Source organism: Salvelinus namaycush, unplaced genomic scaffold, assembly GCF_016432855.1.
Source record: "Salvelinus namaycush isolate Seneca unplaced genomic scaffold, SaNama_1.0 Scaffold433, whole genome shotgun sequence".
NCBI lineage: Eukaryota > Metazoa > Chordata > Actinopteri > Salmoniformes > Salmonidae > Salvelinus > Salvelinus namaycush.
The window spans coordinates 65,876-79,618 of record NW_024061124.1 but is presented as its reverse complement, the minus strand read 5'-3'; the positions used below and the strand labels follow the sequence as shown (position 1 = coordinate 79,618).

At 43.7% G+C, this 13,743-nt stretch overlaps 1 protein-coding gene across 1 annotated transcript in view; it reads right to left on the bottom strand.

The window, feature by feature from the left end:
* The window catches only part of LOC120041303 (ankyrin repeat domain-containing protein 12-like), a 63,673-nt gene that overhangs the window by 27,904 nt on the left and 22,026 nt on the right, over nt 1-13,743 (bottom strand). The window contains exons 2-3 of the mRNA XM_038986242.1: nt 2,775-2,911; nt 1,025-1,181 (exon numbers count right to left, since the gene is read on the bottom strand). Coding sequence (XP_038842170.1) covers nt 1,025-1,181; nt 2,775-2,852 — 235 coding nt within the window. The 5' untranslated portion in view covers nt 2,853-2,911. The remainder of the gene's footprint in view (nt 1-1,024; nt 1,182-2,774; nt 2,912-13,743) is intronic.

Here is a 13,743-nt window from a genome sequence, read left to right as displayed (position 1 = left end):
TGTACATACTACCCGTACATAGGATAACCTGTACATACTACCCGTACATAGGATAACCTGTACATACTACCCGTACATAGGATAACCTGTACATACTACCCGTACATAGGATAACCTGTACATACTACCCGTACATAGGATAACCTGTACATACTACCCGTACATAGGATAACCTGTACATACTACCCGTACATAGGATAACCTGTACATACTACCCGTACATAGGATAACCTGTACATACTACCCGTACATAGGATAACCTGTACATACTACCCGTACATAGGATAACCTGTACATACTACCCGTACATAGGATAACCTGTACATACTACCCGTACATAGGATAACCTGTACATACTACCCGTACATAGGATAACCTGTACATACTACCCGTACATAGGATAACCTGTACATACTACCCGTACATAGGATAACATGTATATACGATAACCTGTACATACTACCCGTACATAGGATAACATGTATATACGATAACCTGTACATACTACCCGCACATAGGATAACCTGTACATACTACCCGTACATAGGATAACCTGTACATACTACCCGTACATAGGATAACCCGTACATACTACCCGTACATAGGATAACCTGTACATACTACCCGTACATAGGATAACCTGTACATACTACCCGTACATAGGATAACCTGTACATACTACCCGTACATAGGATAACCTGTACATACTACCCGTACATAGGATAACCTGTACATACTACCCGTACATAGGATAACCTGTATATACGATAACCTGTGTGGGAATGTGGTATATGGCCAATATACCACGACTAAGGGCTGTAACCGCGTTGAGTCATGCATAAGAACAGCCCCTAGCCGTGGTATACTGGCCATATACCACACCCCTCTGGCCTTAACGCTTAATTATATATACACTATTCATGAAAACGGCACAATGGGATATTTATGGAAAATAATAACGATATCCCATCGTCTTCTCACACACAGTTACGTAGCAACCAGGTGAGTAGCTCGTGGGTCGTACCTGTGTCCGAGTGTCTCTCCTCGTTGCAAGGTGGGCTCATGGTGAAGGACAGTTTGCGTTTCATGGAAGACTTGGGTGGTTTTCCTTCCTTAACCCCCAACAACTTACTCCGGTCCAGCTTCAGAGTCTTGGTGAACGGGGAAATCTTATCTTTGTTCTGGAGAAAAGGAAAAAGAAACAATTAAGAGTTAAGGCCAATAAAAATGTTTGGACTTATTGTAATGTGAACTTTTAAATTATTTACACGTGTCCTATTCAGAACCTACGCCCATTCAGAAAAGGAGAAGTGCCTAGGGTGGTAGAGGCCAGGGGGGGGGGGGGGGGGAAAAGGGACAAGGGGAAAAGTACCTAAGGAACAAGTGCACTTCATACATGAACACCTCCTGAGTCAATACACGTTGAGAATCACCTTTGGCAGCGATTACAGTTGTGAATCTTTCTGGGCAAGTCTCGAATAGGTTTTCCACACCTGGATTGTGCAATATTTGCCCATTGTTCTTTAAAACTTACTTCAATCTCTGTCAAATTGGTTGTTGATCATTGCTAGACAACCATTTTTTCAGGTCTTGCCGTAGATTTAAGCGGATTTAAGTCAAAACTGTAACTTGGCCAGTCAGGAACATTCACCGTCTTCTTGGTATGTAACTCCAGTGTAGATATGGCCTTGCGTTTTAGGTTATTGTCCTGCTAAAAGGTAAATTCATCATCTCAGACTGACTCAGGTTTTCCTCTAGGATTTTTCCTTGCTTAGCTCCATCCCGTTTTTTTTTTCATCATGAAAAACTCCACAGTACTTTGCAATAAGGCAATAAAGTACTACTGCAAAAAAAATATGGCAAAGCAAATTCACCTTTTGTCCTGAATACAAAGTGTTATGTTCGGGGGAAAACCCAATACAACACAGTACCACTCTCCATATTTTCAAGCGTAGTGGTGGCGGCATCATGTTATGGGTATGCTTGTAATCGTTAAGGACTGGGGAGTTTTTCAGGATGAAAAAGAAACGGAACGGCGCTAAGCACAGGCAAAATCCCAGAGGAAAATCTGGGTCAGTCTGATTAATTCACATTTCAGCAGGACAATATTTTTTATTCTGTACAGGCTTCCTTCTTAACACTGTCAATTAGGTTAGTATTGTGGAGTAAGTATAATGTTGTTGATCCATACTCATTGTTCTCCTATCACAACCATTAAACTCTGTAGCTGTTTTAAAGTCATCATTGGTATCATGGTGAAATCCCTGAGCGGTTTCCTTCCTCTCCGGCAACTGAGTCAGGAAGGACGCCTGTATCTTTGTAGTGACTGGGTGTATTGATACACCATCCAAAGTGTAATTTATAACTTCACCCAGGCTCAAAGGGATATTCAGTGTCTGCTTTTTAAACGTTTTACCCATCTACCAATCTGTGCACTTCTTTGCGAGGCATTGGAAAACCTCCCTGGACTTTGTGGTTGAATCTGCGTTTGAAATTCACTGCTCGACTGAGGGACCTTACAGATAGTTGTATGTGTGGAGTACAGAGATGAGGAAGTCATTCAAACATGGTGTTAAAGACTATTATTGTTAAGAATATTAATAATAAAAATTTAGAGAGACATAACTCCACTTTGACATTATGGGGCAGTGTGTTTTAGGCCATTGACTTTTCTCTCTCAATTTAATCCATTTTAAATTCAGGCTGTAACACAACAAAATGTGGGAAAAGTTGATGGGTTTATAAATAGTCTATAAAGGAACTGTATAGCATACCTTCTTCGTGCCCATGGCTCCATCTCGGTCTGTCCCAGGTTTGGCCATGGTGCATTGTGCTGGTGGTGCGGCCGCCATCCTGGCCGCCCTCCCTCCCACCGCGTGACTAGCTACGGCCCAGCACAGTCATCATGGACCTACAACAACAACGGTAAGGATGTCAATAATACTACACAGTGTGTTCCGTACATACAGAGTGGCGAGCCAAATAGAAAAAGTAGCCAGCCAAGGAGTTTCTGGAACGAGCTCTAGTTTTGGCCTCTGGTACATTCTGATCCAAAATACACATCAACATTATTCAATTCGACTTCACCTCCCAGATCGGTAAAAATCAGTTGTCATATTTACAATTCAAAATGACTGGAAAAAATATGAATTCAAGTTTGTCGCTTCGTAAACAGACTAACAGTGACGGTCCTTTCCCAACAAAGCAAAGAGAAAAATAACAGGAGAAATAACACAGAAGAACAATAACTTTGCTATCTATATACACACACACACACACAAGTACTGAGTGGATGAGCACCAGGAAATGGAGGTAGACATGTACTAGGGCTGTCCCCGGCAACAACAAAAAAAAATCTTGGTCACCCGAGATCAGTCTGTTCTTTTGACGAATCGATTGTTTTTCCCCCTATATAGACACCCTCTGTGTTAATAAAATGAACTAATATATATATATATATATATGCTACTGTGCTTGTCTGATGCTTTAAGCACACCGTGATTAAATAATTATGCCACACAAATGACACAAGAGGGAGCCAGAGATCAATATAGCCTAACCAGAAGAGAAAAACCTCTTCCTGACTCCTTCTCCTCCAGCTGCTGCTGGCCTTCGGAGATTCTGCCTTTAAACTCCTGAAGTTGCCGGTAAACTGGCTTCACCAGGGGATCGGAAACCTTCTCCATTCTTACCATATCTACCCATCTGCGTGCCAGTTATGATTTTCACATGCAAATTTTTTGTGGAACACCCAGAATATATTAAAATCTCAGGATATAAAAATGTACATGGAAAAATTATGAAATGAAAGACTGCTGTTGATCATAAATTAAGTGGACCACAAAACATAAATACTTAGGATGGTTAATAAGTGACAAACAAATAAAATATAACTTCATTCCATTACTTCACAATATGAAAGCAGATCTAATCAAATGGAACAATATTCCCATAAATCTTACAGGTAGAATAAACCTCTTCATGGCTGCAAAAGTTATTTTTTATTCTCGATAATTAATTAAATCTCTTAATTAATTAAACCAATTACCCCACCGAAGACATTATTAAAAAGTTTTTAAAAAACTGATTGAATAAAGTCAACGGTGGTTTTAAGCTTCCAGATGATCAACTTCCTCACCCAAGACTTTTACTTGCGAGAAAACATTAAGAACACTTTCCTAATATGGAAAGCGTTCCACAGGGATGCTGGCCCATGTTGACTCCAATGCTTCCCCATAGTTGTGTCAAGTTGGCTGGATGTCCTTTTGGGTGGTGGACCATTCTTGATACGCACGGCAAACTGAAAACCCAGCAGTGTTGCAGTTCTTGACACAAACCTCTGCGCCTGGCACCTACTACCGTACGCTGTTCAAAAAAGGCACTTAAATCTTTTGTCTTGCCCATTCACCCTCTGAATGGGACACATACACAATCCATGTCCCTATTGTCTCAAAGCTTAGAAATCCTTCTTTAACATCTACACTGATTGAAGTGGATATAAGTGACAATATGGGATCATCGTTTTCACCTGAACACTAACTATATGGAAAAAAGTGAAAGATTATACAAGAACCAATATCACTAACAATGTTTGGGCCGATATTCAATATTTTCCAAAAAAACTGATACCGATAAATAATATTAAATATTTTAGCTGCTTTTTAAGCATTCTACTACGGTTACATAGTTAACACACGGCGGTCTAAGGCACTGCATCTTGGTGCAAGAGGAGTCACTACAGTCTCTGGTTCGAATCCAGGGTGTATCACATCCGGCCGTGATTGGGAGTCCCATAGGGCGGTGCATAATTGGCCCAGCGTTGTCCGGGTTTGGCCGGTGTAGGCCCGTCATTGTAAATAAGAATTTTAAATAAAATGCAAATTAATTACTTAAAAATCATACAATGTGATTTTCTGGATTTTTGTTTTAGATTCCGTCTCTCACAGTTGAAGTGTACCTATGATAAAAATTACAGACCTCTACATGCTTCGGCAGTGTATCAAATACTTGTTCTCCCCACTGTATGTGGATTGAACACCATCCCTGAGGAAAAACAATACTGTGTGGATGTTTCGATAACTCTGAGGAGGACGTTGGGAAGAAATATCTTGGGTATTGAGTAGACTGATACCCCATTTCATTGATCCCCAATCCTTAGGTAAAGCTGTACTTTGCATTATGATTGTCAATACACACAATAGGCTGACTGGGGAGGTGATTATTCTTTTCAAATAGGTACTTTTATTTTGAAGGCAAACCCCAAATTCCAGTATTGTGCCTAATCCTTATTGTGGCTAGCTTCACAACACATAACCCGGTCCGGTCGAGCCTCACTAGCTAAATGAAGCTAGCTGGCTGCTTATAACGTTAGCTTTGGGCAACAGGGTTGCTGGCTAGCTATTTATTTTCATGAACTGAAGTTCAATTTCAATAGGCGAACAACAAGTGGCTACCTAGCTATTACTTACAAGGATTCCTAAATCATTGCTAAGAATAATGAAAATGACTGCAGTTTCTACTGGTCATTGTTTTCAGGCTGGTTGTATTGGTGCTAGCTAGGTACCAAGCTAAATCTAGCTACCCCAGAAGTTGCGGTTGAACAAATAATGCTTTATTACCAATGCGGTATTGTAAACACATCGTTCGTGGCCAGTGTTTGCAGACTTTTTTGTACAGCTTTCACAGCGCTACTGATAGTAGTGGTGGCGCTTGGTTTGCACGTGCAAATTCACAACACACAACATTCTATAATAGAACTGTGTTATTTGACGTGTATCTTTGACACACAAAAACCCAAACGGCGTTCCATAGTATGTCGTGAAGCTAATAGCAGTGACGATATTACTGTGCAACTCCGGTAGGGCAACATCTGAAAGAATAGCGCACTTGGTAGTGTGTACCGGTGCTCGACCAGTCGGCGAAAGCCAACATCACCCACAACAGAACGGTTGATTATCGAGGGCAATGAATTCCATTATCTTGGCGTTAATGGGTTTCTCCTTTGAGTTGTCTCGCTGAAATGTTCTGACTCTTTTAATGACTGCTCGACTTGTTGACTGCTCGATCCACACAGCAGACATTGTGGGCTAGGTTAGGAATGCTGTGTTGGACGTATAGTAAATTTTACATGGCGTCATTACGTCATGTACCTACGTTATATAGGTATGCACGTCAGCTTTGACATCAGTTTTGCACACGGACGTTAAACTAGACATCGGGCCGATATCGATGTTGGCATTTTTAGCTAATATCGTCCGATTTCGATATCTTCACCGATATATCGTGCATGCCTAGTAACAATCCTTGGGATAGCTTTTCAGAAATCACCGATAAATATTGGTCCACATGGAAAACTAAAGACGGAGAAACCGTAAATGACTTGGTAATAGGAAATAAATGTACTTCCATGATAGAATTAAAAAGCCGTTCTGAAATGACTAATGTAGATATTTTCAAATACATGCAACTTAAGTTTAATATTACGAAATTTTGATTTGATATCTTTTGAACATCAGAGCAATCTTGAAGGAATCCTATTTGAGTCAGAAAATGATGTTCATATGATGGGTAAGATATACAAAACCTTGCAGGGAGCCTATCCAACTGACAAACTCTTAGACATAACTATAAACTATTGGAACCAAGACTTAAAAATAACTGATATTGGCATAAGATGGAGGGAATGTTAAAACATAACGAAATTACAGTTAATGAAAATCTAAGCTTAATCCAGCATAAACTAATGTATAGAATTCATTATACAAGAGATACAATTCCCAAATTCTACAGCCCACAGCAGAGTCATGTCTTAAGTGTAAAACTAACAATTACTCAATCTATGCCTTCTGGGAATGTTATAAAGTCCAACATTTATGGGTGGAGTTAGAAAGTAGGCTGTCAGAAGAATGTGAATTTACTTTTGATTCGTCTGTCTGCATATTTCAAGACATGGCATACGTGTGTGTGTGTAGCTTTGGTATCGTTAAAAAAAAACTTTTAAAAAACGAGTCTACTCTTAATTAAATTTATTGTGGCAAGTAAACATGGTTTCCCCGTTGAGAAACAAAACATAGAATAGCAGGAAAATTGTAAAAAAAAAAAAAACAGCTACACTTTTCAGGGGGAGGACCCCCCAGACCCCACGTAGATTGTATAAAAAGTGTGGGTGCACAAAGTCAGGCGACCATGAATAGACCAACAGGTATGATTAATGAATGAAGCAGGTGTTAAACTAAACAGAAAGCAGCCGTTGGCTACTCCATCGTTGACACTAAACAAACAGTAGGCCTACAGTGAAGCAATATCTTTAATACTACCACATAAGTATCACGACATTAGCTTTCATACTCTTCAATCTGTTTTCTTTTGTCATATGTGGCCCAGCAGAATGAGGCTCTCTCTCCACAACCTATTGTTACTGCAATGAGGATTCTACATCTTCAACAGAATGAGGCTCTGTCAACATCTTGATTGATCGTTTATCTGCAGATCGCGGCCAAAGTAGCCTAACCAGTATGCAAATTAGGGAGCCAATTGAACGGCTCTTTCACCAATGCGATTCCGTTCCCCTTTAAAGATGTGTTCAAAAGAGCCGTCCATTTGTGAACAACCCATCACTAGGCTACACTGAGTAGGGTTGGGCAGTATCCAGAGTTTCAATATCAAACCGAGGCATATGGTATTATCCAATGTGCACACAAGGTGCACTAGTATTTTTAATATAAAAAAAAGAAAAATAATTTAGGCAACGGGGATCTTGATCCAGGAGGGGATGGAATGTCTCTGTTGAAACAATGAAGCTTGATCTAGCAAACCAAATGCATAGCTGACACCTAGCCACTTAGCTAGCAGGTTAGGAAACCACATGCAAAACTGACACCTAGTCACTTAGCTTGCAGGTTAGCAAACCACATGCAAAACTGACATCTAGCAGGTTAGCAAACCAAATGCATAGCTGACATCTAGCCACTTAGCTAGCAGGTTAGCAAACCAAATGCATAGCCGACATCTAGCCACTTAGCTAGCAGGTTAGAAAACCACATGCATAGCTGACACCTAGCCACTTAGCTAGCAGGTTAGTAAACCAAATGCATAGCTGACATCTAGCCACTTAGCTAGCAGGTTAGCAAACCACATGCATAGCTGACATCTAGCCACTTAGCTAGCAGGTTAGCCAACATCTAGCCACTTAGCTAGCAGCTTAGCAAACCACATGCATAGCTGACATCTAGCCTCTTAGCTAGCAGGTTAGCAAACCAAATGCATAGCTGACATCTAGCCACTTAGCTAGCAGGTTAGCAAACCAAATGCATAGCTGACATCTAGCCACTTAGCTAGCAGGTTAGCAAACCAAATGCATAGCTGACATCTAGCCACTTAGCTAGCAGGTTAGCAAACCAAATGCATAGCTGACATCTAGCCACTTAGCTAGCAGGTTAGCAAACCAAATGCATAGCTGACATCTAGCCACTTAGCTAGCAGGTTAGCAAACCACATGCATAGCTGAATATAGTTTGACATCTTAGATTTCTTACAGTTACACCACCGTTCAAACGTTTGGGGTCACTTAGAAATGTCCTTATTTTTGATCACAATCTGCACATTAAAATAACATCAAATTGATCAGAAATACAGTGTAGACATGGTTAACGTTGTAAATTACTATTGTAGCTGGAAACGGCAGAGTCTTCATGGAATATCTACATAGGTGTACAGAGGTCCATTATCAGCAACCATCACTCCTGTGTTCCAATGGCACGTTGTGTTAGCTAATCCAAGTTGATCATTTTAAAAGGCTAATTGATCATTAGAAAACCCTTTTGCAATTATATTAGCACAGTTGAAAACTGTTGTTCTGATTTTAAAGAAGCAATAAAACTGGCCTTCTTTAGACTAGTTGAGTATCTGGAGCATCAGCATTTGTGGGTTACAGGCTCAAAATGGCCAGAAACAAAGACCTTTCTTCTGAAACGCATCAGTCTATTCTTGTTCTGAGAAATGAAGGCTATTCCAAGTTCCTCGGTGTACACATCACGGACAAATTGAATTGGTCCACCCACACAGACAGCGTGGTGAAGAAGGCGCAGCAGCGCCTCTTCAACCTCAGGAGGCTGAAGAAATTCGGCTTGTCACCAAAAGCACTCACAAACTTCTACAGATGCACAATCGAGAGCATCCTGTCGGGCTGTATCACCGCCTGGTACGGCAACTGCTCCGCCCACAACCGTAAGGTTCTCCAGAGGGTAGTGAGGTCTGCACAACGCATCACCGGGGGCAAACTACCTGCCCTCCAGGACACCTACACCACCCGATGTCACAGGAAGGCCATAAAGATCATTAAGGACAACAACCACCCGAGCCACTGCCTGTTCACCCCGCTATCATCCAGAAGGCGAGGTCAGTACAGGTGCATCAAAGCAGGGACCGAGAGACTGAAAAACAGCTTCTATCTCAAGGCCATCAGACTGTTAAACAGCCACCACTAACATTTAGTGGCCGCTGCCAACATACTGACTCAACTCCAGCCACTTTAATAATGGGAATTGATGGAAATTATGTAAAAATGTACCACTAGCCACTTTAAACAATGCCATTTAATATAATGTTTACATACCCTACATTACTCATCTCATATGTATATACTGTACTCTATACCATCTACTGCATCTTGCCTATGCCGTTCTGTACCATCACTCATTCATATATCTTTATGTACATATTCTTTATCCCTTTACACTTGTGTGTATAAGGTAGTAGTTGTGGAATTGTTAGGTTAGATTACTTGTTGGTTATTACTGCATTGTCGGAACTAGAAGCACAAGCATTTCACTACACTCGCATTAACATCTGCTAACCATGTGTATGTGACAAATAAAAATTTGATTTGATTTGCGAGAAATTTACAATTAACTGATGATCTCGTACAACGCTGGGTACTACTCCCTTCACAGAACAGCGCAAACTGTCTCTAACCAGAATAGAAAGAGGAGAGGGAGGCCCCGGTGCACAACTGAGCAAGAGGACAAGTACATTAGAGTGTCTAGTTTGAGAAACAGACGCCTCACAAGTACTCAACTGACAGCTTCATTAAAAATAGTACCCGCAAAACACCAGTCTCAACGTCAACAGTGAAGAGGCGACTCCGGGATGCTGGCCTTCTAGGCAGAGTTCCTCTCTCCAGTGTTTGTGTTCAGTTTTCCATCTTAAATCTTTTCTTTTTATTAGCCAGTCTGAGATATGGCTTGCAACTCTGCCGAGAAGGCCAGCATCCAGGAGTCGCCTCTTCACTGTTGACGTTGAGACTGGTGTTTTTGTGACCACTGTGATTTCCTCTTGTAGCCAATTCAATTGCAGAAATTCCAGTAGAAATTTGATAACTGATTTAACACTCAGGCAGATTTTTTTCCAAAAGACCCCTTTTTCTACATGTTAGTCCAGAAATCAAAGCCTTTGCTTACTCATCATTTTGTGGATGGAAAATGGTTTAAAATATGTATACATACCTTAATTTCAAATAATAATAATACTCAGATTTTCATTAGACATACTCCTATGAACTTCACATGTTGGTGCTCATGGGTCCTTTTACATGTTGGTGCTCATGGGTCCTTGTGACAGACTAGGATTTGAACCCGGGTCTCCTGCATGCTAAAAAAAAGACTGCTAGCCCAGTGAGGTAAAGCCAATACCTCGGGACCCAAATCTTCAGATCTCAGGCAAGATTATTTTTTAAACAGTCGAAAACAAAATCGTTAGAAAAAAAGGGGAGGACCAATCCACAAGAATGATGATTAACAGAATTAGACATTTAGATTGTATAGGACCAAAGTTCTAATCCTCTACACAGCGGAGTGACACTAATACGCTGAATGACACTGCATTAGACTAAACAGCAATGTCACGTGGGTAACAAAAGTCTGTATGCTGCTGAAAGGGCATGCGGGCTCTTTTATCCTGCGCTGGCTGTCAGAGGCAAAATGGGGTAGGTCTCTGTCACAAACACTCCCCGTCAGACCCCCTGTAGAGTGGTAGGATGGCGGCAAGAGCAAAAGCCTGATTACTGAGAGGATAGAGAAGAGGAAGGAGAGAAGACGAGTGGAGGGGGGGGAGGGGGTGGAGGTTGGAGTGGGAAAGGGAGGAGGGACAACAATGAATGCTGCAGCCCCACATAGACCGGACCGACACGCAGACCGGACCGACACGCAGACCGGACCGACACGCAGACCCGGACCGACACGCAGACCCGGACCGACACGCAGACCCGGACCGACACGCAGACCCGGACCGACACGCAGACCCGGACCGACACGCAGACCCGGACCGACACGCAGACCCGGACCGACACGCAGACCCGGACCGACACGCAGACCGGACCGACACGCAGACCGGACCGACACGCAGACCGGACCGACACGCAGAAAGAGAGAGACAGAGAGAGAAAAGCGCACACTATACTTGAACACATGGCCAGTAATCCACACATGTAGCGGCAGCACCAGGGAGGAGAGAAGTTACAAATGCCGCCCTCTTTCCTTTACAGAGCTCTATGGGCCCTGGTCAAAAGTAGTGCACTGGATATAGAACAAGTTGTCATTTGGGACGCCAGGCAGGGATCAAAACAGACAGGCCGAGGGCGATGCCAGACAGGGATCAAAACAGACAGGCCGAGGGCGATGCCAGACAGGGATCAAAACAGACAGGCCGAGGGCGATGCCAGACAGGGATCAAAACAGACAGGCCGAGGGCGATGCCAGACAGGGATCAAAACAGACAGGCCGAGGGCGATGCCAGACAGGGATCAAAACAGACAGGCCGAGGGCGATGCCAGACAGGGATCAAAACAGACAGGCCGAGGGCGATGCCAGACAGGGATCAAAACAGACAGGCCGAGGGCGATGCCAGGCAGGGATCAAAACAGACAGGCCGAGGGCGATGCCAGGCAGGGATCAAAACAGACAGGCCGAGGGCGATGCCAGGCAGGGATCAAAACAGACAGGCCGAGGGCGATGCCAGGCAGGGATCAAAACAGACAGGCCGAGGGCGATGCCAGACAGGGATCAAAACAGACAGGCCGAGGGCGATGCCAGACAGGGATCAAAACAGACAGGCCGAGGGCGATGCCAGACAGGGATCAAAACAGACAGGCCGAGGGCGATGCCAGGCAGGGATCAAAACAGACAGGCCGAGGGCGATGCCAGGCAGGGATCAAAACAGACAGGCCGAGGGCGATGCCAGACAGGGATCAAAACAGACAGGCCGAGGGCGATGCCAGACAGGGATCAAAACAGACAGGCCGAGGGCGATGCCAGACAGGGATCAAAACAGACAGGCCGAGGGCGATGCCAGACAGGGATCAAAACAGACAGGCCGAGGGCGATGCCAGACAGGGATCAAAACAGACAGGCCGAGGGCGATGCCAGACAGGGATCAAAACAGACAGGCCGAGGGCGATGCCAGACAGGGATCAAAACAGACAGGCCGAGGGCGATGCCAGGCAGGGATCAAAACAGACAGGCCGAGGGCGATGCCAGACAGGGATCAAAACAGACAGGTCGAGGGCGATGCCAGACAGGGATCAAAACAGACAGGCCGAGGGCGATGCCAGACAGGGATCAAAACAGACAGGCCGAGAGCGATGCCATATGTAGATCTGGCCCTGATCACCACAACTACATATTCATGCTGAAACAGGAAAGGGCCTTCCTCAAACTGTTGCCACAAAATTGAAATGTCATTGTATGCTGTAGCGTTAAGATTTCCCTTCACTGGAACTAAGGGGCCCCAACCATGAAACAGTCCAAGACCATTATTCCTCCTCCACCAAACTTTACAGTAGGCACGATGCCTTGGGGGCAGGTAGCGTTCTCCTGGCACCTGCCAAATCCAGATTTGTCCACCGGACCGCCAGATGGTGAAAATGGAATCATCACTCCAGAGAACCCGTGTTCACTGCTCCAGAGTCCAATGGCAGCGAGCCTGACACCACTCCAGCCGACGCTTGCCATTGCGCATGGTGATCTTAGGCTCGTGCGCGGCTGCTCGACCATGGAAACCAGTTTAATGAAGCTCCTGAAGAACAGTACTTGTGCTGTAGTTGCTTCCAGAGGCAGTTTGGAACTCTGTAGTGAGTGTTGCAACCGAGGACAGACCATTCTTACACGCTTCAGCAGTCGGCGGTCCCGTTCTGTGAGCTTGTGTGGACTACACCTTCGCGGCTGAGCCGCTGTTGCTGCTAAACGTTTCCACTTCACAATAACAGCACTTACAGTTGACCGGGGCAGCTCTAGCAGGGCAGAAAATTGACAAACTGACTTGTTGGAAAGGTGGCATCCTATGACGGTGCCACGTTGAAAGTCACTGAGCTCTTCAGTAAGGACATTCTACATATTTGTCTATGGAGATTGCATGGCTGTGTGCTCGATTTTATACACTTGTCAGCAATGAGTGTGGCTGAAATAACCGAATCCACTAATTTGAAGGGTTGTCCACATACTTTTGTTTGTTTGTTTGTTTGTGTGCCCACACACACACCCCTCAACATAATTATCTCTGAGAACTACGGGCAGTTCCTGTAACTTCATGGTATAGTTTCTACTCTGACATACACTGTCAACTGGGGGACCTTATGTACAGAGGCGTGTTTCGAAATCATGTCCAAACAATAGAATTGGCAACAGGTGGACTACAATCAATGAGTCAATGAGTACGACACAAAGGATATACTGTTTTGTCAAGACAAGGCCC